Below are 27,374 nucleotides of genomic sequence, written 5' to 3'. Positions count from 1 at the left end.
ACTCGGCAGGTTCCCGCGGGCAGCCGGCCCCAGGCGCAGGCCGGCCTTCCCTGTCGCCCCGCTCCCGGCGCGGTGCTGCGCGGTGCGGCGCGGTGCTGCGCGGTGCGGCGGGAGCGGCGCGCACAGACTGGCGCGGGGGGGGGGGGTCAGTAGCGTCAGGCTCCCATGGCGTCACTATTGACGTTTCGCATTCCAGCCGCTCTATGGAGAGGCCGCTAGGGCTCCTCTCGCATAAATGACGTTCAGACCGAGGGAGAGGGCGAGCAGCGCGGAGAGGATTCTCCTTCCTCTCCGGCGGCGCCGCGGAGCACACGCGCTCGCACGGGCACACGGGCCCGGGAACCGGGCTCTCTCCGCGGCCGCGCACACAGACAAAGGCACATTGCGGCAGCAGTGGCGGCGCCTCGTCTCGCCCGCGCTACTACTCAGAAGCAGCGGCGGGAACGGGCTCCCGCTTTCTCAAGCTTTTGCCATCCTTTTCCATGACTCGGGATAACGCATCCTCCAGATTTGCAGCCACCAAGAGTCTCTGGGGTTTTCTTTTTACAATTTTGCCGCTGGACAGCGCCTACATGCACATTTAAGGAGACAGGCATTTACAAACTAGATGTAAAGACGGAACCTCCACAGCAATCAAGTACGTATATGAACGAGAGAGAGAGAGAGAGAGAATGTGATGTGTTTGGACTCGGTAGAAGTTGTACCGCTGGGGTAGATGCTCGCGAAATGACAGCGGTGTGTGAAGAATCTCGGGGTGGCTCCTCCGAGGTGCCGCGGCTCTAGCGGAAACTTTACCTCTCTTTTTCTCCCGTGTGGATGGTCATTTGCTACTCGGTGTTCGAGCCTCCCTTGCAGCTCTGCCCCCTCCTATGCCCATAGCACTACCATCGCCGCCGCTCTTCACAGCCAGGAGAGCTGGGTTAGTGGAATAAAGCCCCAGCCGGTACTAAGGTATTTCTGCTAGTTGTTGTCATGGAAATGATGCTGCCGGCGGCGGCGGGGAGTTTACAGCGCTTGTGATGAATGGCAGTAATTTGTCTTCTTCCTTTAACTGTGCTTGGAAAATAGCTGGTTTTGTTTGCACAAGTTAGAGCTGTCTAATAAGGACGGCGAGGCAGGTTGATCTAATCTGTCCTGAGGAGAGAACAGACCGTAGGAAGCCTGGAGAGCTTGCTAAAGAGGTAATTGTTGGAATGTGGCATATTGTATTGAAATGAGACGGGATCTTTGCTAGGCACGTCTGCCTGGCATCTGTTCCTAAGAAACTTGCACTTTTCCCTTTGGAGGTCAGAAATTGTAATCATAGGCTGCAGTGATCCAGCACGTGTGTTACAGTACGGAGAGACTTAACTGCAGTCTGCCTGACTCGCTGTGTAAACGTTTCGCTTACATTATTGTCTTAATGGCTGGGAAAAAAGTTTCAGTCTTGGAAAGAATCGATAAGGCACAGACACTCCGTCGTGTTATATTGGGGACGGTTATCGCGACTACATTATTGCGATAGGTTTTAGGCAGAGGTCTAAGGCGGACGTATGGATCACCTTCGTAACACTAGCTAATAAATCTATTTTTTAACTTGCGTTTTTTAAAAGATGGATTTCACGCCAGAAAATTTCCCAAAGAAAAGGTGGAAAATGCTGGTTTTTGTCGGGGATTTGGTGCGTTGGGATTGGATGTTTTTTCCAGGAAAAAAAAGTTTAGAAATGAATCGCTAACTTTTATCCAACCCACTTTACTTGATTACATTCTTCGCCCTCTTTTTCTTTCCTCCGTGGAGACTGTTGTATGTTGGAGTCAGGCCCCGTTAAAACAATGGACTAAAGCAGACTAGACAGTTTCTTCGGAGGTGAAGCTCGTCCCAGCTCCTGAATATGTGCTCGAGCGACCGTGTGGCTCGGAGCGTTCCCAAAAATCACGAGCTAACCAGCCGTGGAAATATAGCTTGAAACTTTTAATTGAATGGAGCTTCCCCTTTCGCGGTCCCTCGCGGGTAAATGAAGGTTTCGAAATTCGACTGAAGAAGTCACAATCACAATGGAGTATTTCACGGTTTCCTCCTCATATTACAGGGTGGGGAGGAGTGTCACTCGGGGCTGAATGTAAAGTGCACGGAGGAAGAAAAGAGCTTTGACAAGGGTAGTTATTTCCTCCTAATTTACAGCCCTTAAGGCTCTGTGCTCCTGGCTCAGGCGTCTGCAGTCCGGAGGGGTGTTGCATGTTTAAAAGCGCAGTGAATGTCTCTAGGTAACCGCCGGCTCAGGGGGGGAGAGGAGCCCTAGGGCGCTCAGAGCACTGTGAGAAGCAGCCTCACAAGGAGCTTGGCCCGAGAGCAGGGAGGGAACAAAACCAGCAGGAGAGAAAGAGATGAGCTAATAATCATTTAACATCCCTGGAGCTGGGGCGGGATTAGGAGGCAAGGGGCAAGGGGTAGACGGAGAGCGCAGGGGTGGGTGAGAGAGCTGTCGGCGCTGCCCGAGGGGAGCTCCTGGGCCTCGGGGCAGGTTCCCAGTGCAGCCCCCGCCTATCTGTGCCGCCTGCGCGGGGTGAGCGCCCACCCGATCCCAGCGCGGCGGCACCGAAAGCCCCGGCGGCCCGGGACAGACCATTTCTATGGGATGAAGTGCCCGGAGCGCGGCAGCCTCTTGCCTAGCCTGCGGTGAGGTGCTCCATCGCCGCCGAGCGGTGCAGGGGGCACAGCTGCCCTGGGGCTGGGGCCGAGCCCCCTGGCGGGGCCGGGCCGCCCCGGGGCGGCAGGGCGGCAAACGCTGGAGACTGGCCGCACTGGTAGGAAACCCCTCAAGTCCCGTCCCTCCGGCTAGTCACTACCTTGGATAAAAACTTTCAGTCTGCTTCTGACCCTCCCTCCCCCTGCTCCCGCCGAAAAAGAAACTTCCTGCTCCGCGGGCGGCCACGCTGCCAGGGAGCGCGCCGCACCAATGGATGCGAGGGCGGCTTCGGGGAGATGCTGCCCTGCAGCTGGAGTCACCTCTGCCCGGGGGGTAGCTCTCCCCTTGCCATCTCCCCAATCCACGCTCCTTACCAGAAAAACAATCGAGCGAGCAAGAACACGGCACCTCCGCTTCCCCCGTTCCTTTTTCCCAGCCCGGTGCTTCTTCCTTTTGTGTGATGAGGGAGCGAGAGCGGGGCTAGCAGAAAACGCGCCTCCCAGCTTGTGTCTCTCTTTTCTCCTGTGGAGCGAGGTGGGGGCTTGCTGTGCGACAAGCGGGGGGTGGGGGAGGGACAGCCACCGCTGCGCTGGTCGTCCTGTGCCCCCGCAGAGGGAGCGGGGAAGAGGGGCATTTTCTGCCGCCAGGGGCGGGTGCTGCCCCCGTGCCACCCCCGGCTCCCCCTGACCGTGCCCTTCCTTCTCCCGCCACCTGCCAGAGTCCGGGTCGGAAGAGCGCCCGCCACCGAGGCCAGGCTCCCACTCCGGTGCCGCGGAGAGCTCCCGGCCGGCACGGACTCCGCCGCCCGCTCATCCCGCTGCCGCCTCCTCCGGCCGGACGCCCAGCCCCACCATTCAGCGAGCAAGATACCCTCCAGGTAAGGCCCTGCCCCGCCGCTCACGGAGGTCACAGTGGCTGAGCCCGCCCGGCTTCTCCCGGGAGGAAAGGAGCAGGAGGCGCAGACGGGGCTGTAAAGGGCTTGCCCTGCCGCGATCTCCACCTTTTGCAAGTACTTGCAACTGTGTCTACACTTCCCACCTCTCGTAGCCACCTCTGGTCCCTGCCGTTCCGTTTGACTCTAACGGCGCGGCAGAGCATTCACATCCGAAAAGGATCTAGAACTCATGTCATTGAAAATGTCTGCGTTTGGTAACACTTTTAGCCGTATCATAACCGAATACATAGGAATTGAAAGTTCCAAACCAAAGATCTGTAAACATTTAAGGAGCAAATTGGAAGCAAGTGGGCGGCATGTTAATGTGTTTATGAAGAACATTGCTTACTTCGTGTTAAACTGTGCATCTCTTCTGTCAAGCTCTTGCAAAGGTTTGAGAAGGGATAATAGATCTGAATGTTTCTCCCCTRATTTTTTAATCATTCATTTTGGCTGTGATGACGTACAACTTCTCAATGTGCCTGCAGTGTTTTTTCAAATATCGTTGGGTAAAGAAATAATAATAATAAAAAATCCCAGGTGTTTACTTTTCAGGGTAATTAATATTAGTACCCTAAGTGGAAAAGTAGGGTTTAGAACCAGTCGGTTGAATGCGCTAGCAGAGCGCGAAGTAGGAGGAGTCCTGCAGATCGCAACGGATATCTACGGCAGCGATATTTTTTCGGTCCACAGGTCTGTCTTATTTTAGACTTCTGCTTCTTATTCCACTTAGAACTGAATTCTGTGATATAACCCCGTTATGCTCAGAAGCATACCCTGTTTAGGAGAAAAAAAACGTAAAGATCTGTTCTCCTGAACTCCTGCTCATTTCCAGAGCAAGCAAAAAGACTTTTTTTTTTCCTTCCCAGGAGTGTGTATGAAAACGTCCATTTGTGGCGTTATCTGTCTGCTCGTTCAGTTGCTTTTCTCAGTCATTTCTCAGTAGAGGTGCAGGGAAGGAATTTCTTCCTCTTTTTATTTGATTAAGCACTGATCAGCATACTTCAACAGACGGTCCTTAAACTGATGCATTATAGTAATAGGAGTTGGCATAACATCTATGTACATTGAATAGCATGTACAGAAATTGATAGTAAAAACAAGAATAACGGAAAATATATAAATAAGATTGAGAGGTGAAGTTTAGGAGTACAGTCCGTCCTGCTTTTTTTTTCTTTTTTCTTTTTTTTTTAATCTAAGTAACTGGATTTACAGGCAGAAAGGTCTTAGCGGTTTTGAAAATTAAAAGCACTATTTTTCTCTCACTTTTTTTTTTCTTATTGAAAAGAAGAAAGATCTGAAGAGTTTGTGATGGTACGATAATTGAAATGTGGTTCTTAGTTTAGATATGTTTGTCGGCAAAGCAGTTGATTTAACACAAATTAGTTGGATTATTGCATGACAGATTAAAATTAGTACTTTAAAAGTGAAGGTGGTTCTTAAATTACTGAGAGAAAAGCCATATTTTTAATGCAGTTTTTTTATATGAATTGCTTAACAAGTGCCTTTGGAATATAAATTACGATGATTAGGAACAAATAAACATTTAATGTTGATACACATTTTCTCCATGAGTTAAAATACTACTTTATTTTCTGTTCTCTTGAAAAGAGAATTTATACTAACTGATGAAAAAATGTATTTTATTCCTGTGTCGTGGAACTGAAACTCACTATGCGCTTTTAGTTTTGGTTGCAAATTCTGAGCTAGAATCTAACAGTTTAATCAAGCAAACCTCAAATGAATTGCAGAATTTGGTCCATTATTTCTTGTGAGCAGCAAAGGAAAGCAGAACAGTAGGAAATGTGAAAGAAAAACACAAATCTTTATAGGTAGTGATTGTGTTGTTACAACCATTCCAGCTATCAGTGAACCACATTAACTTTTATGACTAATGGAAAAACAATTATATTGTCAGCCTAAACCTTGCTTTCTGAAAGAAAAAAAAAAAAAGAGAGAGAGAAACAGAAATATGACATACTTTTTTCCTTATTTTTTTTTTTTAATTGGGGATACAGTGTACCACCCACTTTTTTTTTAGGAGAATGCCATACCACACGTAAACTTAAAACTAATTAGACATCAACTAGCTAGACATCAACTAGCTAGACACCAACCTAGAATAATTATCTGACCAGAAATGCACTTTGAAGGTCCACAGCTGGGTAAGCAAAATTGATGTTTGCAAGTCCTAAGTGGAAAATACTGTGACTTGAGTTGTTTCTCTGACCTGGCATACACTGTAGATGCTGTTCTTTTTAAAATATATGTAATTTCTGATATTATGCATTTGATAATCTAGTTTACCCTTCATGAAAATTTTATGGCACAGTTGTGCACATATAGAGATAGATTTAGAGTCATTATACTGTTTTCATTATACTTATTTAATTCTCATTGACACTTGTATATATTAAGCAGCAGATCTAGGGCAGTTTGAGATGGATTATACTCTCACTGACACTAGTATAAATCTGAGTTGCTCCAGTGACTAAATGAGAGCAGGATGCCTAATATTTAGTCAATCCTAGTACATATTTTTTATTGAAAGACAAGGACTCAAAGCTAATTTATATTTCCCATGTCCCAGCAAACACGAGAGCTGTGTGTCTAACTGAGCTCTGTGAAATGTGGGAAAGCTCCTAAGCAAGAAGTTAACAAGGGTCTGAAGTGCCACCTGAGTGCCTGGTTGTTAACATCCCCCTTTGCCCTTGCAGATATGCCCTGTGTGCAAGCGCAGTATAGTCCTTCACCGCCTGGTTCAAATTATGCAGCTCAGACCTACGCATATGGCTCAGAGTACAGCTCAGAGATCATGAATCCTGACTACACCAAGCTGACCATGGACCTGAGTAGCACTGAGATCACTGCTACAGCCACCACCTCTCTTCCCAGCTTCAGCACCTTCATGGAGGGTTACTCCGGCAGCTACGAGCTCAAGCCTTCCTGCCTCTATCAAATGCAATCTGCCTCCTCCTCCAGTCAGAGGCCCCTCATAAAGATGGAAGACACCCGGCTTTCTTCCTACCAACAGTCGCTGCCACCATCCTCAGACGAGGGAATGCCCAGCACATCCATGTACTTCAAACAATCTCCACCCTCGACGCCCACCACACCTGGCTTCCCCTCTCACCAGAGCCTGTGGGATGAGCCCCCGCTGCCACCCGCACAGACCTGCCTTCCTCCTGGCCACCTCATGGATGCTGTCCCCATGAAGACTGTGCCTCCGCGCTTCCCTCTCTTTCACTTCAAGCATTCACCCCCCCATACGCCAGCAGCAGGTGCCCACATGTGCTATGACCCTGCTTCCTTGAGTCTGCCCCTGGGACCCGACAGACCCACGTCCAGCCAGGCTGCCATGGAGACCCATTCCTATGGGCTTCCCCTGGCCAAAAGACCAGCTACGCTAGCCTTCTCGCAGCTTGGCCTCAACGCAGCAACTTCTGGCCTCATGGGTGAGAGCAGCGGTGGCAGCAGTGGCCTCCCATCCCCACCCAGTAGGAGCTCCTCATCCGGGGAGGGCACTTGTGCCGTCTGTGGGGACAACGCTGCCTGCCAGCACTACGGCGTACGAACATGTGAGGGCTGCAAGGGCTTTTTCAAGGTGAGAGCTCAGCATGCACACCGGTGCACATGTTTTGGTCCTCTTCCTGCTTCTCTCCCTCTGCACCTGCCTCCACCAAACCACTGCTTGCTTGTGGCTGTGGCAGTGCTGGCACAGGGTAGCGCAGCGCTGAGGGCACAGAGCTACCAGCCCTGGTGTTCGGTGAGGAAGGGTAAATGCATTTACAAGGCCAAGTCAAGCCCTCCATAGAACAAAATGATCAGCCAGAGTCTCAGTTGAGAAACAGCCATAGTGCTAAACTGTGTTAACAGAGTCTGTACTCTATCAGTGTTGCTTAATGGAGATCAGGTCACCTGCTGCAGAGGTGTCTTTAGGAATGTATCCACTTAAGCTGTTAACTAAATTTATTTTGTAGCTAAATTCATCTGGAATAAGTCTATCTTTTTGACAAGCTGGATTTTATTCAGCCACTAACCTAAATTAAACCTTGTTTTAAATGAGATAAGAAATGCAGAAATCTTTAAGGCTGTTTAATATTTTAGCTGCTGGTAATAGTGCCATTTGTTGCACTGAGGAAGATCCAGGTGAGGAGGGCTATAAATACAATGTAAGGATGAGACTGCTTTAATGCATGAAATAAACCCAAATATTCATAATTTTATGTGGTTGGTGCTTCATTATAGCTCTTCAGTTTAGGAACCATGTGAGTTCTCATCAATTGGAGGTACCTAGCATAGCACTAACTAAGCCCTATTTAGTGTCTCCATGTTAGCTTTATATGTTAGAAGATTTTGAAGCTGAAAGGTAAGACTGATAATTTACATAAAGCAGTTTCTTAGAGGAATCTTTGTGCTTATATTTTAAAGATTTGAGTAGTTGCCTTTTGCTTTTATATTTGAGTGCTTGATCATTTTCTTTCAATAGATATAGTTTAGATCTCAATATTTTTTTTTTAGAAATAAGCGAAAAACTTGGGATAGGGTTGGGGCAGAATTCTGCTCAATAGGTTTAAGATTTGGTAAATTTGGATTTGCTATGATAAATTTCTTTCTGCAGGGCTAGTGGGCACGCCATTGTTTTGATAAAAGAATTCCCAAGTGTGATAGGAATAAAAATAGTTCAAAAATACTTGTAGGAGGGAGGGTTTATAACATTGTTTTTATTGCACGTAGAACTATTAACATTACTTAATAATAATTGTTTTACAACATGGTAAAATAAAAAAAAAAAAAACTCCTGTAAAATTTATTTGTTATTTAACTGTAATTAGCCAATGGAACACAAATAACCTGCAAACAACAGCTWTTATGGGCCCAATCCTGAGCCAGTGGAAATCAATAGCATATCCTATTAATTTAGATTCAAAGCAGGATCTAGAGCTTATTTTGCAAAATTATTTTTTTCAAGAGAAATGTACAATTTTCAGTTTTAAAGAACAATGAATGATGTTTGCTGTGTCTCTTATACCTTGAAGCTGTCTTATTTAAAAAGGAACACAAATTATGAAATAACATTTTTCCATTAATTTAATTGCAGTGGAAGATTTAATACCGAATGTCAAACTTATAGATTTGTTCTTGTTATGATGTCTATTAAGCTTTTTGTGCTAAGTTATTTACTGATGTGTCTTTGATTTTAAGAATAAAAACATAAAATTTTTGCATTAATTTCTATTATATATTTTTCAACACTTACCATGTTTTTACAAATTTTAAATTGACTGCATAGTCTTTAAATAATTTTTAGAGTTATTTAAATGTATGTAACTACAGTGTAATTCTATCTGTTTTTTTTCTGCAAGTCAGGTTAGTCTCCCAGAATACCGTTGGTAGGGTTTCTGGTACTTTTATATTCTTCCCTGATGATTTTAATAGCTAACCGAACCAGTCATTGTGATGTTTGACTAATAATAGTGATAGCAGGAGAAGTACATCACAGATCATTTTGATTTTATTTTAATAAGGTCAGCAATAATCAAGGGAATGAACCAACTAGAAAATTGTTCCCAAAGGGATATTAAAAGTGGAGATAATCTAATCCCCAAAGGTAGATGCGATGACCTGGTAATTTCAGATATGATTTTATCATTCCAAGTTGCCTGTCTCCAGAGACTAGCTTCAGAACAATCCTAGATGATTTTCATTGTCAGCAGCTAATACTAATAAAATTGTTTTTCCTGCAGGCTAGTGTGTTAGGAAATTAATTTTATCTAATTATATGAATTGCACTGTCGCTTTTCATGTTGTAATTAAAATACATTTTGTCAGGTTCTAAGTCGTTCAAGAAACTATCAATTCACTATTTTTGTGTTGCATTTTCTCAGAGAACAGTTCAGAAAAATGCAAAATATGTTTGTCTCGCAAATAAAAACTGTCCAGTGGACAAGAGACGTCGTAACAGATGCCAATACTGCCGATTTCAGAAGTGTCTCAGTGTTGGCATGGTTAAAGAAGGTAAGGAATATTGCTATTATTATTCCAACCACAGAAATATTATGTTTAATGAATATATGGCTGTGTGTGGATATGGCTGTCTTCATGATGAATTTGACAGTGATGAAATTCCTAACTTATTTCTAACAAATTCACTCAAAATGTGAATTTGTGTAATAACGTACTAAACTTTTCCTTTTAATCCAGGCAGCAGGGTTATCATATTTAGACTTTTGGGGTTCAAGAACAGCAAGGCCATGGAAGGAYAATTTGATGGTGGCCAAAATACCTCCTTTACTAACTTTGCACAGTGTTCAATAATAGCTGTTGGTTACCGTGTACTATCTCAGAGGGGCTGCATTTCATTTTTTTACATACATAGGATCTTGTTTCATTCCCATAAGCCGATTGTAACTTTGCAACTAAATTAAATGGAAATAGGATGAACTCATTGGTGCCAATTCTGCAAATGTTTATATATGTGAGTAACACTGTGTGAATAGTCCCATTGCAGCTACTAGCATGGATAATATGACCTATATAGTGACCATATTTTTCAAATGCTTTAAGAAAGCCAGAATTACTTTGAATGAATGATTCTTCCATATAAAATGTGTATGAGTATTATTAAGATCTGTGTTTCACGCTCAGCTTTTTTTCAGCAGTAGAGCATCTGTGTGCGCATATATACAGGCACATAGGCATTTGCTGAAAAAACCCAGGAGCAATAGAAATACAGCAGGGTTTTAAGTAAGCAGTTACATTACTGCTTATCATCATAAGGCGGATGTAATTTTGATATCATTTGTATTTCTTTGCATTTAAAGGCACCAATAGCATGTATTGAAATTGAATTCTCTCTCTCTCTCTTTTTTTTCCAAGCTAGCCATCATAAGAAAAGCAGATGTTCATTCTGCTCTTTAGTTTGCTGATGTCTTTGCAACTGACTCCCTTCTTTTTTAATTAGTTGTCCGTACTGATAGCCTGAAAGGGAGAAGAGGTCGGCTGCCTTCCAAACCAAAGAGCCCCTTGCAGCAGGAACCTTCACAGCCCTCACCACCTTCTCCTCCCATCAGCATGATGAACGCCCTTGTACGAGCTTTAACGGACTCCACTCCCAGGGAGCTTGACTACTCAAGAGTATGTCTCATTTCTCTTTCTTTCTTTGTTTTCTGTATAGAGATTTGTGCACTGCATTTCCATTTAACAACCAGTTTGATAAAATGAAAATAAATGTAAAATTCAGATAAGAGTAGAAATTTATACAGCCAGCCACATTTATTCAGAGTAGGTGGACGTGACTGAAAGGAGGTGCAAGTACCATTAGTGACTACAAGTGTGTGTGTCTGAAAGCTAAGTTTAACCACAGTATATTCCACAGATGAGTGAATGCAAGAATGTGTGGATAAATACAGCACTCTTCTTGCAAGAGGCTTTACCCAAAACACTATCAGTTATAATACAATTGATTAATCCAACAAACTCAGGAGTGGGACTCATTTGTCAGAGATCTCAATTTCCAGTTTGTAAAGGCTAAAATCTAATAGCACTTTTCTGGTATTCAAATATAAAGGTTGTGTGAAGTAATACTGGGTCACTGAAGCAAACAGGCTGTCTAGAACTCATTTCTATTGCAATCAGTTGGAATTTTACCACTATTTTAAACAGGAATAGATTCTGGCTTTGAATACCCCAGCATGGATATTTCTCAAGTATTATTCACATTTGTGAAATAAATCTTTGAATTGAAATTCTAAAAAATTAAATCAGTAAAGCTTTATCAGATATTGTATGTTTTTTGTACCCTTTTTCTTTAATGTAGTATATTCAGCAGTTAAATTTTTGTAGGCTATTTTGCAAGTATATAAGACTGTTCTGTAGTTATTAAAATACAATGCTGAAATGGCATGTTAAATATGTATTTTAGATAGATTGATATATGAAAAGAAAAAATCCAGCTAAGGAAAAGCATGATCAGATTACTTACTCTTAATGAAAAATGATTAAATCTCAGCAGTACTAAGACAACATCTACATTAGCAGTTTATCACCTGTTTCTAAGTAATATTAAATAATGAAAACTATTTTATTATAAATATATAAAATGATATAGTTCTATTTTAAAATATATTTACATATATCATTTGGCAATTATAAGCATGCTGTAATATCTTTTCTTCAAGCTAGTCTTTAAGTGTACAATTTTACAAGTTATTACTAGGAATCTAGTTGATTACTACTTGACACCCTTTTTAGGGGGAGAATGCATTAGGCATATTTACACATATTTTAACATATTTTAACCACCCAAAATATCTCAGGGGGTCATTCTGCAAATACCTAGGTACGTGACTCATTGTACTCTTGGGCAGAAATCGACTGTATGCCACAGAATTACTTGAGCATAATAAACCAGTGCATGAAAGCAGCATCAAAACATATTTATTTGTGTTTATATAAAGATGTAGAGCTCTTTCACATTTACAGAAAAAAGAATAAACACTATGCATTTTTACATGACTTTTTTCTTCATCCTACAGTAATCATTTCTCTTAAGAAAACAGCCTTAGATGTAAGTAGTTAACAGTTCTGCAGAATATTACAGAAAGCATATAATTGATGATAAATTAACTTAGACTTGGTATTTACAAGATTATGTATGATTGGCTGTTGGGACATCTTAATATCCAAGGTGTTTTTTTGTTGTTTTAAGAACAAAAGTTACAAAAATCTATTAGACTTAGCAGTACTGAAAATACAAAAATATATTAAAATAAATTAATAGATTGCTAGGTTCTTAATGAATCTTGTGCTTATTTTAAAAAGTTCAGGGAGATCAGGAATTAATAATGTATAAAAACTGATATTAACTAAATGAAATATGTAGCAAATGCATTGTAATGCTAAAATAAGTCTGAAGAATGCTATACCTGTGAAGACTAAATAAAGATACATTCAGATCGGCGGTGACCCTGCAATGCAGTACAGATCAGTAGATCTGAGAACCCAGTTTTGTAGCCAGGACCGTAGTGCTTGGAATGGTCTTCATGTTTGTACCTCGTAAAGTTTTCTCAACTATTGTAAAAATACCAATAAGAGTTTCAGAGAGGAATGTAATACTTGTTCCCTCCAAAACAACCCAATGACCTACCCAAAGAAATCCTAAAATAAATTGCATATCCTTGGAATTTTAAAACAAAACACATTGGAATTGGCTCTGTTCAGAACATAGCTACTCTTCCTTTAAGCATTGGTTTTAATTTACCAGTCCACAGCAATGGTATATTTAGGTATCTGGTTTCAAAAATCACTAGGAAGAGAATTTGGTTTATGAACTCTTTAAAGGCCAAGGGCCATAATCGGGTCTCACAGCTGTTTCACTGGTACAATTCCATGCGTTTAGACTTCGAACGAAGGGAGATGAGAACCAGACCTTGTATCTTGCAGTCCTTATTCAGGCAGAAGTTGCCTTTTGGAGGGAGAATGCAGCATTTAGATAATAATCTGCCTCCTTCCCACAGCCCCCAAGCCAGAAACTAAGCAAATATAAGGGTTTCTCACACAGGAAGGGCAGATGCATTGAAAAACAAGCATAGCTTCTTCTCTAAGACTGTGGAGATATTGTTTTTATGATTTTGTAGCTATCGCATTTTATGAAGGACTGATAAAAGCAGGCAAGGGTGGAGTGAGATTGTACTATCATTCTCCCCAACATCAGGTTCTTGGAAGCTCTTTAAATATACCATATAAACTAATGTTGCTTCCTCCCATGGAACTCCTCCTTGAGAAAAAGCTGGCCATCCTTTAATTCCTAAAGGACCTCTGAGCAAGGGAACAAAGGAGAGCTTTGTCTGCTGGATCTCTCCCAGAGTGCCTCTGGTTTGCACAGGCAGGTTAAGAAGGGCAGAATGGAGCCCTCCCATACTGCAGCCTCCTGACCAAGACTTACCAGCTATCTAGTTCAGAAGTCAGGTCAAATATCAGTTCTTCTTAACAGAATAATCACGAAAAAAGTCATTGATTTTATGCATAAGACATGCATGCTATTTATGGCTGCTTACATACTTGTAAGTCTGTTACAAGCAAATATTTCAGCTACTCTTTGTAAGTGCTAACTTTTTCTAGCAAGCAGTGACACATCACAGCAGTTTAAAAAAATATTAATTCCATATATTTTTTAACTTTCTGCTAAAAATGCTCTCATGGGCTAAACAGTAATAATAAATATAGGATACAGGTTTTTTTTCAGATGCATTCTATTTAATTAATGTCCCACATGGGTTATACTGTACTGTAGCATTCACAGTCATGTGATAGAATGCAGCACTCAACTTTGTTAGAAAATGTTAAAATTTTGTATTATTAACACCATAGGAATTTTTTTWAAAAAATATTGGGAACAAATTAATCTCTGGCATAATTAGACTGACTTGTGATGAGTTACATCTCTGATAAATTTAGAGTGTTATCTTTTTCTTTTCCTTCTCTTTCCCTTCCTTTTCGCTGATACTCTGATCAAGACTATTGCCTGCCTTAGCAGTACCTGTGCAAGGATTCCCAACAACCCATTCCATTTGCCTTTATAGAAAGAAGGAGCTATAGCTCAGGGCTTGCATAGTGAAGCAGACCTCCCAGAGCCTTCAGAAGCAGATGGCCAAGAATAAGAAAAGCTCATCTCCTCACACTGACACTGTATTAGCTTTCTCCACAGCTTCATTATAAGATGGTCTAGCACATGCAAAGGCTCTGCAAAAACATACAGTATTTTTCTGCCTACTAGTCACCACAGTGCTCCCATCCTGTTGCAGTCCAGCAGCCAGAGTACTATTTCATATTGCTCAAGCACCCTACACTGCATCATTCAGATGCAGAACTAAACATGTAACAGTGCAGCACATACATCTGCTGCTGCTGCTCCTCATCCTTTCCCTATTTTTGCCTCCAATTGCTTTGCTGTCACAGGATTCTTCCAAGTAGCCAGAGCAGAATTTGTCCCCACGTGAACTTCATCAGAGGGACTGCATATGTTTCATTAGCTGACTACAGGAGGTAGCTAGTAGCTCACTTTAAGAAACTCATTTTGCTAGCGTTAAGGTGCACAGAACAGATTCATTCAGGGCTAGTACTGACAACCCAGATGTGGCCAGAGATTTCCAAGATTTCTAGCAGCTTTACTATGGCTTTGCAATCAATCAGTGTCTCTGACACTCTTTCATTTATACCTTACCCACCAGCAGCAATGAGCTCCAGCTGTGGCAAGCAATGATTAAGGCATCCACCCTGCAGGGTCTCTTTGCAGCTCTCTCCTCTTCTCTCTGCAGAGAGGTAACTCCTGGGCTGCAGTAAGCAACCATGGGAGATCTGCAGCAGAGGTAGCATGCCTGTAAGCAGGGCCTCTCAAGCTTCTAGCATACTTTTATTGATTTTGAAAAAGATGTGGTCTTTCTGCTTCCATGCTTGACCGGGTGACTAAGGAAACTGTCAAGCTAATGGCCTCTGCCCCTAACTGCATATAGAGAGTGGTTTTCAAGGTGTGCAGGGTGTGCACACTGTTTTCAGCTATGGAGACCTCCTCAACCTTTTCTCGGCTGAACATCACAGAGAGAGAGTTTCTATCAAGTCTCTCTCAGAAATAACCCACAGGAGGCCTGATGGGGAGGATGTTGGTACAATAAATCTCAAACTATTCAGTTCCTGCTCAGAAAACTGGCAGCACTTTTTACGTGTGTAATCAGGCAAAGGTCATAAAGCTCCTGTTATGTTTTCTGCCAGAGAGAGAGTACTGTCACAGAAGTGACAGGGATCCACTGGCAGGGAAGTAGGAGACAGCAGGGAGGGAGCTGTCAGAGAGTCACAGGGAAGTTAAGCAAACTGATGCTGTCAAATGGTTGTCTGGAAGAGTTATAGCCACATCAACAGCATAATAGGTTCTCCAGAACCTAAAATGCTATTTGAAGAGTAAGCAATATTTTGGGGCAACTATTTCACTTTGAACTAATTTTATATTCAAATGAAGTGATGCTGCATGTGTCAGGTAAAAGATGATTTATCTTACATGTCTCTGTCACTGTCAGATAAAAGGCAGTTTGAGAGGTTTTGGAAGAAATCTGCATTTTGTATATACTGAGACAAATTCATCAATGGGAAAACTGTTTAACTGTAATAAGTTAAACAGTATTCTTCTATTGTTTTAGAAATTACCCTATCCACCAGATTTCTGTTCTATTTATTAATAGTATATAGGTAGTTGTAAAATGTCATAATTTATGAAGGTTTTCTGTACATGTAGAAGTATTTGGTGATATGCATCTAAATAGCAGAATGCCTGTAGATAGGTAAATAGGTAGATGGATTTAGACCTATGTATTATGGTTAATAACACCAGTTTTGCCATTGAGRGAAGCATTGCTGGGCAGATAACACTGTATGTTTCAGAGCATGCCGCAAAGTGCATATAACACTGCTTTCTGTGGCTTTCCTTTTAGTACTGTTCCACTGACCAGGCTGCTGCAGGCACAGATGCAGAACATGTCCAACAGTTCTATAACCTTCTGACTGCCTCCATTGATGTATCTAGAGGCTGGGCAGAAAGAATCCCTGGATTTATTGACCTCCCAAAAGAAGATCAGACATTACTCATAGAATCAGCTTTTTTGGAGCTCTTTGTACTAAGACTCTCCATCAGGTAACTATTTATTTCATTTCCTGTTAAGCTGATGTGAAAGGTCATCCATCTAAATGTTTTTAAGGAATAAATATGACAGTATCTTTGAACATTTTTTTAAAAAAAAAAAAAACATGAAACATCAGCAAAGTCTGCATCCACAAAATACAGTGTTTCATTTGTGTTACACTGCAGAAAAAATAATAAGAGGATTTAAAAACAGAGTACAGTTCTCACTAAYGTGGTTCTTTTCCTTTGATATACCACATCCTCTTTTTCCCTGTTTATCAAAATTGATCTTCAGGTACTATTTCAGCAAGTTTGCTTCATATCATAGTTATCAGTATAAACTGTAGAAAATACCTTTAATATAAAAGCTTTTTCTTTTTCTCTTCTTTTCCTTTAGCACATGTGCATCTTTATAGTCTGCTTTAAAAGGGGATAAAGAAGCTTTAAAATCTTGTTCAGATTGTTTTTCTTCTTATTACCAAGTCATTTAATAGAGTGAGATGTTGTTCGTCAGTCTGGCACTAGTTAAGACATTTTACTACAGATGCTTTCGGGAACTGGGGAAATTCCAAACTGGAGAATTGAATTATGCCCATGTTCCTTCAGGTTGAAAATGACATTTGCATGCTGCTTTCTGCAGGGATATTGTAGTAGGGGAGGAAGGAGGGGAGAGCTTGGCTGTGATATCTCTCTCACACACACAGGTTTTCACAAAGACGACTATATTATGTTCTGTGCATTGGTCTGTATTATTGTATGTATTTTCCATTGTTTTTTCTTTATCAGTTTTTACAATAAGAAAAATGTAGATGAGACTAAATAAATGCTGAGCACTGTAGAGTCTCTTCTTCAGTTACTGTTAGTTTTGTACTTCAAAATGCATGCACTTAGTGTTCCTTTGGTTCAAACATACAGTACTTAATGTAAAATGTCTCCTCTGTTTATGCCTTTGGGCAGGACCAAAATCTTAACTAATTAGACGGTCTACACCACATGCTACAGTTAACCTCAGGCTTATATCTCTACAAAGGAAGCAATCATAGAAGCTTGTTTGTTGTACTTCTGCCCCAAGGGAGAAGCCTATTGTCAGATGTGAATGCCCACATATGTCTCAGGATAATATGCATTGGATTTTAAATGACAGACACTTCAGTACTGGTTATGCATTTTACTGTAAAGTAGAAGATGCATTAATTTTTTTTTAAACTCTTTTTATTTGAGGTCTGATACTGCTGAGGATAAGTTTGTATTCTGCAATGGACTTGTGCTTCATAGACTTCAGTGCCTTCGTGGATTTGGGGAGTGGCTTGACTCTATTAAAGACTTTTCCTTAAACTTAAAGAGCCTTAACCTTGATATCCCAGCCTTAGCAAGTTTATCAGCTCTAACTATGATTACAGGTAAGTGCTCCTTTGATAACAGAAATCTTCAGATACTAGTGCTCTGTTTTAGTGTAGATTCAAGCAATCTCAGTTAGTTTGGCTATATTCCAGGTGAAGTGACTAGATTTTAAGCATTGTAATGACCATACTGAAATTGTGGACTGTAACATTAGACCCTCCCAAACACCTATTAAAACGTAATCTGACTCTATTCTCCATGGGTCTTTTTTTTTTTTCCTTGGAATAGTCTCTAAAAAGCAAACTGCCTCCAACCAAATTGTGTAGCTCCTACAAAAGCTTTCAGAATGTTTGCTGAATTCACAGAAAAGCCTAATGAAACGATGAGGACTAAGTCTTCTGTGTAGAAGTACTAACATCAGGGTAGCTGAAGAGCTGGAAATCATACAGATAGTATAGCCTGCCTCTCAGTGGGATAGCTAGATCAGAGAGAGTGCTTCACAAGGGCAACAGGCTGCTTTTGGTACCTAAGCACTATAGCTACTTCATGGTACCATTTTTTTGAGAGATGAAATTGGCGAATAGGAAGAAAAATGATTTTTTATGCAGTTTTACAAAAACTGTTGGGTGTGCACATGATCGTTTCACCCTTTCTGCCTAATGGGGCAAACAGCAGGAAACTAATGTAAAAATCTGCCAAACTTGGCTAGTAAGTCTAGAACAGGGGAAGCAGAGCTTTTTAAAGTGCAATTTCCTCATTCCTGAAACAACAAAAGCCCCTTGAAGTGCATACTGCATTCCTTGGGCTTAGGAGGCAAGGCTGGTTGAAGCAGCCACAGAGCCAAAGCTGGGAGTAAGGGTATCCATGGAAATGCAGAGTGAGCACAGCAGACAGCTCTCCTGAAAGCCCCACACTCATTTCAGAAAAGATAATGATGTAGAGGTGCATCTGGGTCACTGGGGTGAAAAAGCATGCCAGCATGCCTTGAGCTGAACCTTCCTGAGGATACCATAAGCTCCCCTGGGATGGGAATTGATTTCCTCACACATCTCAGGCATCCTATAGTCTGCAGTTGGTACCTCAACAATATCAGCTGCAGTCTTCATTCTGCCTAGAATGAGGTGATGCTTGGGAAACACTGAGGGAAAACGCCCAATGGCAAATATAAAAACTATTAGATACCGAATTCCTGCTCACATTTGTGGGGCCAAGATTTTGGCCTCAGATCTTACATGGTACACTTCCTTACTGCATTTGGGCTTGTTTTAGCTTTAACTCTCTTTTTCTTCTGGAACGTATTTTCAGTTTTTCAGTGAAATTTTGTTCATGTTTCTGTGCTTGTGAAGAGTGCATTAAGAGCTAGATTTTGGTTTCATTGATACAACTCTTAAATCCAGAATAACTCAGTGGAGTTSCTTTGTTTTTCCTGAAAAAATCCAAAATGAAAGATGTGTTAAAGTGAAAAAGAGCATTCTCGAGTTATTTTTGACTCCTATATATAAACATCCATCTACATGCACTCACACATACTTAGGTATATATAGTAAATATATACCTATAAATCAAGGATAAGTGTTTTCTCTCCATATATATATTTGCACACAGGTATACACGTCCACACACACACACACACACACRSACATATTTATATAAACACATATATAGAGCACATATCCTTGATTTAGGTTATTGACTGTATGTTATCTAGATAGATGCAGTAGCTGGAGTTTGTACTTGATTATCTTCCTGGAGACTGAGGGGAGATAGATAGAGGTACAGGATATCATGAAAACTGTATAGATGAATGCAGGAAATGCTAGTCTATGTGAAGATTTTTTTTTCCTTACAGACTCATGGTGAATTTTAACATGATAATCTTTGTTCAGTCAGACACTGTTTGGCTGCCCTTCCAATAAGTTCTATTCCATTCTTTTTCTTTGGATCATTTATTCTGTGGGGATGTGTGATCTATGGACCTAAGGAAGAGTACCAACATGGAAAAAAAAATGTTGGTCGTCTAGGGACAGGTTCTATCCTTAGTTTCACATTGACAATTCCTGTGAGTTTAGTGTGTTGTACAGATCACAAGTGTTCTTGTACAATTGCTCCATGCTGTAATTTCTCTAGTCCCTACGAAGTTTTAATGTTAAAGTTTGCAGTGTAGACYAGAACTTAATTCAGACTATCTTTTAAAATACTGCATCAGCCTCTTGAATGACTTGTTTTAACAATTTTCCAACAATATCAAAATATATTGATTGATATATAGATTGAAATTACAGTGAAGATCATGTAAAAGACAGTCTAATTAATTTTCAAATTTCTGCCTACTCTGAAACATCTAGTGCTTTCTTTCTCTGTCTTGTTCATTCTTTTACTCTCTGCCTCTTCCTTTCTGTACCCACATCATAATATTATTGTTTTGTCCACTTGTCACTCTCAGTGGGATGCTGCTGAGTACAGAGCATTCTACCCCTAATCCAGCCAAGCTCTTTTGGCATATGTTTATTTTAAGTGTTTTACACACCAGCCAAAAGCCACTGTACATATTGGGCTTATTCACATTTTTAATGCTTTGTTAGGCTGGCACTAGAACATTGAAGAACATTGTGAGGTTTCAATTCATTATGAGTTTGTGTTCATCCTGCTGCTGTAGGGCTTTACATTCCAGCTCCACCATCACTGATACTAAGAAATAGCAATGAGTCCAGTCTGGTTGCTGCAGTTCCCCTCTAAGCATGGATTTGTCCAACTGGCCTATGGAAGGGAGGCTTATTGTACTTCGGCAGGATATATCCTTCAGTCCTGTTGCCAGGATCTTACAGAATAGCTGCTTCATGTGCTGGGTCTACATATGGGCAGGTGGCAGACTAGAGGAGTGTAGGAGTGCCAGTTATAGAAAAAATCTCCAGATTGCATTGTCTGCTATCCCCCCACACACTCACACACATACTTTGCTGAGGGGAATACTGTCAGCAGCAAAGTGAAGTACTTACTCCTCATCCTTTCCTACCCTTTTGCTCAGGCAACAACTCTTTCCTTCTACAGCAATCCACGGCCTCTGTGTTTTGTTGTGGATTTTTTAAAGGATGGGGCAAGCTCTGATATCCTGTATGGTCTCAGTCCCATATTCAGCCCATTGGACTTTATGTACCTCATACAGTCAATGGAGAAATATAGGGCACCTCCAGAAGTTGATTCATCCACTTAAAATCTAAATCATCTCCAAAAAATGCCCATTTCTCCACTGACATTAGAGGAAACCTGAGAAGTGTGCGCTCCTAGCTTAGGCACCCTCGTGAAGTGCCCAAAAGGTAAGCAGAATGAATATGGACAGAGCACAGCAGAAAAGAACACTCCTGGATCTGTCATGTCCCAGTCTTGCTGTGTAACAAAGTGTGCACAAGGCAATCAAAAAGCTGAAGGCTTAAGTTATAAAGGATAAGAGGATTGTGAAGGAGGAAGAGAAAATCAGATAATTATATTGAAAACGAGACAATCAAGAGGCTTATTTTAAGTAAGCAACATAAATCTTGCATTTTCGGTCAGACTGTTTCTGATACCTCAGAATTATTTAAGGCTAAAACTTACCCAGCTAGATATAAAGTACAGAGCCAAAGGGTCCATAAAATACTTAGGAACTTTGAAATACACGCTTTAAGAGTGGTGTTCTTCAAAGAGGTAGCAGGACTGAATCTGCCCAGCCTGCCCCATGTCAGAGACTAGGGAAAGAAGGACTAGTTCAGCTGGTGACTGGTTTTCCTGCTCTTGCTATCAAGATTTTGCTGATCAGCATAATTATAACACAGATACACATTGAGATTCCAGGAAATCGTATGTGAGTAAAGGAGAAAWTTGTAAAAAATCTTACAGTGTTCAGTTTGCCAAAATGAGCTGCTAAGTTTGCAGAGCTTTAGAGGCAAGGCTTCTGATGAATCATTCTGACAGGTTTATGGAGAGCATCTTTGCCATAAATCACCTTTTTTTTCTTACAAAAATTGATGGTATTCCATAACACAAGGTTCAAAATCTTATATTCACTTTACCTGCACATCTTTAATTACCATTGTAAGAAAGTCTGAAGACAGTAATATTTATACACCTCTTCAATCAGTTAGAGAAAATATATTGATTTTGACTAGCTGTCCTTTTTGGGGATAAATCTTGTCCTTTTCATTTCTATGTGGATAAGAACATCCTGTGGAAGCCAGCAAATGATTATGAGGCCATTGTCTTCAGAGACAGTGCACCTACTTGTCACAAGTGCCTCATTCTTCTCCCTTTAGGATGAGTGGCTGTATAGACTCGGTCTTTCTGCCTTTCTTTAGGTCTTTCTGAGTAAGACTAGTTATGTAGAAAAGGCAAGAAAATGTGTCTCTTGCTATTTGAGCCCAAACTATTAAATTACAATATTTGATGTAAACTAGATGCAAGACTCCTCAAGTTTATCTCATGAAGGAGCTATTTAATATAGCAGCACATTCTCAAAAAATGAGTTGGATACTAACTTCCAGAGACTATGATTGAGGTACCAGTGCAAACAGTGCCATTTACTAGCAGAAAGGCTCCCAAAGAGGTCTTTGTCCTTCTCTGGGTCCACAGATTCAAAGGATGCCTTAATGACTGGGGTAAGGGAGACTCAAACCCCCTTCCTTCCAGTGAGGCAATTTCAGCTGCCAGACATTCGCAAGTAGTAAATGCCATCCCATGGCATTTCATGTGGGGGAGAACACTGCTTTTTCAAAAAGTGCTTTAATATTGTAGCACTAGAGAGCAGACTAAGGATGGAGTATGTCTTAATCCTGAATTTTTTTGATTTTTTTATTTAAAGTTAGGCTACTAATACTATATTTTTTGCACATACTGTATTTTACATCAGCATGTTTCATGGCTAGTCACCTAAGAAACCATTTGTTCATGAAACCTTTTGAACTTCACAGTGTAAGACAAAGACTGCTTAGTTCTGACTTGAAATGTTAACAACATCGCTGTGTACTCAAGAGCTAGAGAAAGTTTCCTGTACTCTGCAGTAATACACACACCTGCTGAGACATCGGTTTAAAAATCTACTCTGCTATTTTAAAAACAGTTTTGGGACTCATTCTAGTGTTTCAGCTCTCTAGATCTATAAAGCTATCTTTACTTACACAGCCAGGAACAACCTCAAAACAAATTAAAAGATGGGAACTCTTGAAAGACTGCAAGATCAAGCTAATGTCCTGCAGACTTGCCCAGAAGACTAGTAGTAAAATATTCCTACAGTTTTTCAGATTTGTATAAAATATTTATCCCCTCAAGATTTTTAATGGCAGAATCTACTTAAGTATTTACTTTCAGTGACCTGAATGGTTAAGGCTTACACTATACTGAATTTACTGGAAAGACTTTAAATATTCAGTGACATATTTTAATGTAAAAAAGGCATTTAGAATGCCTAGGATTTTTTTATTCCTTCAAGGTGAAGACAATGTCTGAAGCAGATGTTACTGCCTGGATGTATGATGCCCTGCAGCAACAGGATAGTACAGAGTAGTACTAAATGGTAGAATCAGTAGCTTCTGGCSAGAGATTTATGTATCTGCAGTCAGATTTACTTATCTGACCCCAAATTAATACTCTTTAGGAGCTAGCTCTGTGTACATCAATAGAGTTGCAGATGGGTCAGATGAGTGAAAATCCCTGGAGAATCTGATCTGATTCATTGGCTCCCACTTGGTTTATTGGTTTATCAAGAACATCAACCAAAGCAGTTGGTAACAGGAGGCATGGAAAAGTTTTTATACAGATACCTGCACCATGTAGGCACCATTATGCATTGCACAGGCATTATGTCTGCTTCTGGGAGTAAAGAAAATTGTTCTCCATTGTTTGTTAGGGGGCTAGACAAAGAAAGTATCTATTGCCAGCTCCTCCTGAAATAAAGAGGCATAAAACTTGGGGAGATGTGGCTGCCAGTGGTGGGGAGGGAGGCCAGAGAAGACAGGCAACTTCAAATGCATCATGCATGAGAACTTCCACAAAAACTCACTCCTTGTCTCCTGCCATCACTGTTTTTCCATGTCTAGTTGGTTAAAATTAATTTGATCTGCATTTTCTTGGACTGCCCTATCTGGTATAATTCTRTTTCATGTGCAAATGATTATGACTTTTCCATGAAGCCAATTATTACTTATCTGTGAATTTCAAAGTCAAAGACAAATAAAAATGCCACAAAGCTATTTGAGATTACTGTTCAGAAATGTTGCATTAATTTATCCACTCAATCTTAATAGCAAACAACTCAGAATTATCTTTCCTTATGTATCAGTAAAGAGCCAAGAGCCTGCTTTTATTAAATCACAGATCTGATTCATTGTGCTTAAGCTTAAAGAACTGAGGATGTGTTTAACATTATGACAGCATTTTAAAAGGCTGTTCTTCCCAGCTCTTCTTCCTTTTACGGATATTGAGTTTTTTGTGATAGATAACTCAGCAGCCTTTTCACTTTTCACATTGCTCCCTCAAAGAAAAACAGTTAACTTCCAGATTTCTTTTATTTTGAACCTTTTACAGATGAATAAGCTAAAAAGCAGTAGCTGATCAAAATAACAAAGGCTAGTAAGGTGCCCTTAGTTTCTTACGAAAGTGTCTGCAAATTCCTAATGGAATTCCAAGCCTAGTGTTGATGGAGCTGGCTAAAGGTATCGATCGCCACTTGAATTCACTGAATAAATAATGGTTGCCATAGTTATCGAGCATTCACAACTGGTGGGGAAGCATGGAAATCTCCAAAACACCTCCTGTGATAGTTTTGCTAGAAAATCGCCCAATTAAATTCTGTCTCATATCATGAAAATTATGTTAGATACACTGTCTGGACTCATTTTACTAGTATTTCAATCACAGTTGAGCATCTCTATTACTTATTTTAGTAGCTAAAAAGAGAAAGGCAATTCCTGTGTCGTATTTTGTATGACACAAAGGTTAACTGACACTATTTAACCAATTTAAGACATCATAGACATTTAAAGCATTTTTGTTTTGTATACCAAGCACACATTTGGTTACAGTTTGCTCACTGAAGAAAAGGAGACTTTTCAATTTGGAGGAAGGATGCTGACTTGCTTTCTCTTGTGCCCTCACTTTGCAGAACGACATGGATTAAAAGAACCAAAGAAAGTGGAAGAGCTATGCAACAAGATCACAAGCAGTTTGAAAGATCACTTAACTTTCAGTTGCCAAAACAAAGGACAACCCCTCGAGTCTGCGGAGCCTAAGGTACTGGGGGTTCTCGCTGACTTGCGTTCTCTCTGCACACTGGGACTGCAGCGCATCTTCTACCTGAAACTGGAAGATTTGGTGCCCGCCCCTTCCATTATTGACAGGCTGTTTCTGGACACCTTACCCTTCTGAGTTGAGTCACCCCCACAAAAGGCAAATGCCCACCAGAGCAGGCAAATGGATTGTGACTTAGAGCTAAAGTTTCTGCCCTCATTTAATAGAAAAGCAGCTCCAGCTCTAAAATGAGGTTTTCTCTGGCGCTTTGTTTATACAATCTGAGGCCTAAAACTTACTGGCTTACTGTTTTGGGGTTGTGTTCTTTGTTTTCTTTTTTGTGATTTGGGGTTTTTTAAATTGCTAATATGGCACTTTTGGACAATGCTATCCTAGCAGCAGTAAAAGTTTGACATGACTGTTTTAAATCTGTTGTTTAACACCTCATTGTTTATGAGGAATAAAATCATAGAAGAATTTGTGTGTTTGAAAGCAAGAACAGCAAATAGTTAATTGCCAGGGCAGTATGTGTTTTGTGACAATACCTTTAGCATACTTCCTGCATCAAGGGCACGTACATTGGCACAATCTAAACAAAAGTTCACTTTTTATAACAAAGTACATTCAACTGAACATTTCATATAAATCAAATATAGCAAAATGACAATGGCTGTTAGCTCCCATGTTCAAGTGCAATTTTTTAAAGTGCTGTCTTACTAAGTCTTGTTTATTAACTAATTTATTTTAATATGAAAATAAATGGAAGAAATCAAGTGAGAAAATTACATGCACTAACTTACATGACAGAGCTTTCCAAACTTGATTCCATGTAGAATGACTAACTGACAAATGTATGTGGAAGACACAGGAACAACAGTGATTCAGTTGTTCCTTAGACAAGGAAATTCAAGTAAGTAGTGACTGGAGCCTACAGGGTCAGCATCAGGGATAGCTAAGTTTTAGATTTAACACAAGTAACAAGTTATTAAACAGACCCAAGGTGGTTTCAAAGAACAAGCAAGTCTTGTAAAATAGTATGAATGTAAGTGCTAGGAAGAGTATGGTGGGCTGCATTTAAACATTCCGTGTTCGTACTCCTTTTTGTATGTTTATACTGTTGATGCCATATTAATATGAAATAATTTGTTGCATAGTGTCTTTATTTGTATAAATGTTTGTATGCATGGTATATTGTAATGGCTTTGCCTGTATTTATTGCAATGACTGCCAGCTCATGGGAGCCCTGTTACACAGAATAACTAAATGGAGTGTTCACACTGACTCAGATACACCAGTTGGAGAATTATATACATATATATAATGTGTGTATATATATATGTATATACTATATGTGTGTGTGTGCGCGCGCGTGTCTTTTTATTAACCATTTGTATATAAAATATCTGTCAAATCACAAGCAGAGTTATTTTACAGTTTATTTGCAGTGACTTCTAAGGCAGTACTGTTTAGCACTTTGATATTAAAATCTTGCTCCTGTTTTGCTAAATTCAAATAATATTTTTAAATTTTAGTTCTAAAAAACTTTATATGCACTGTATTAAGTCAAAATTTTGTTGGTCATTTTGCTAAGGAAATTTCTGAATGTCAATCTGATGTCACTGTATCTTTTGTTAGCTTTAAACATTCTAGCTTTTGTCTTTTTTTAAACTATGCTGTTTATATGGAAATTAAATTATACAATCAAACAGATGCCAAATGAATTTCCTAATTGCTGCAAAGGATAACCCAGATATTGAGTCACTGTATGGTTTTCAAATAGTAATCTGGTATTTTATCACTTACTATGTTTGGATGTGCTTTTATGAAAAAACTATTCTTATATCAAGATTTATAGTAGTATCAATAGGGAAACAGACTTATAGTCATTATAGTTAATATTTCTGGTTTACCTGCAGATAATATTTGAAAAAGTATTGCTTTTTATATTGACTTTTAACCTTATGTGCAAACATAATAGCATAATTAAATATCAGAGAAGCTAATGTTTCTTGTAGGTTGCTGTAACTAGCCTGACCAGCAAGATAAATATATTTTGACTGAATTTCAGCTTTTTGTATATACTAAATATATATATATACACACACATACACAGACATACACACCACAGTCTTAACTGTGATACTCTCACAAATCACCTCACCTGTGGGATTGTCCTTCATGTCAATAAACAGATTCATCAGCAAGTCAACCAGGGCCAGGTCACAACAGTAAAGGAAAGAATTAATGCAGGTTCAATTCACTACTTTCGTTAGAGCTCTCTCAGTGTAAACATACCTTCATATAGGCAGAATTCAGGAATATATCAGGTGTTAAGGGAGAGTGCCTTGCTTTTATTTCAGATAACAGTGTTTCAAGAGTTTCTTCACTCCTCTAACAGCAGTACCTCTTCCTTTTTTTGTGGTGTTAACCTGTGGGTTGAAAGAAATGTTCTTGTACATATACAATGTAAATTAAACTTATTAAATTGAATAACATTTTTTTCAGAGGC

The 27,374-nt window shown here is 40.3% G+C and overlaps 1 protein-coding gene across 3 annotated transcripts; it reads left to right on the top strand.

Annotated features, from left to right (window-relative positions):
* Positions 1-233: 233 nt before the first annotated feature.
* On the top strand, positions 234-27,374 carry NR4A3 (nuclear receptor subfamily 4 group A member 3). Of its 3 annotated transcripts, XM_085306806.1 has the most exons (8): positions 234-637; positions 3,385-3,543; positions 6,318-7,204; positions 9,489-9,618; positions 10,565-10,737; positions 16,083-16,282; positions 17,492-17,670; positions 24,741-27,374. In XM_085306806.1, exons 3-8 carry the CDS (start codon positions 6,320-6,322, stop codon positions 25,001-25,003), a joined length of 1,830 nt encoding a protein of 609 aa, XP_085162932.1. In that variant the 5' UTR covers positions 234-637; positions 3,385-3,543; positions 6,318-6,319; the 3' UTR covers positions 25,004-27,374. The 3 variants fall into 3 exon arrangements, with proteins under 3 accessions (XP_085162932.1, XP_085162933.1, XP_085162934.1); XM_085306807.1 differs by lacking the exon at positions 3,385-3,543; XM_085306808.1 differs by lacking the exons at positions 234-637; positions 3,385-3,543 and having other exon boundaries at positions 3,550-7,204.

Source organism: Rhea americana, unplaced genomic scaffold (assembly GCF_003343005.1).
Source record: "Rhea americana isolate MKP2758 unplaced genomic scaffold, rheAme1 scaffold_248, whole genome shotgun sequence".
In the NCBI taxonomy this organism is placed as follows: Eukaryota; Metazoa; Chordata; class Aves; order Rheiformes; family Rheidae; genus Rhea; species Rhea americana.
The sequence above is the reverse complement of the archived record's forward strand: the minus strand, read 5'-3'. Positions and strand labels throughout refer to the sequence as shown.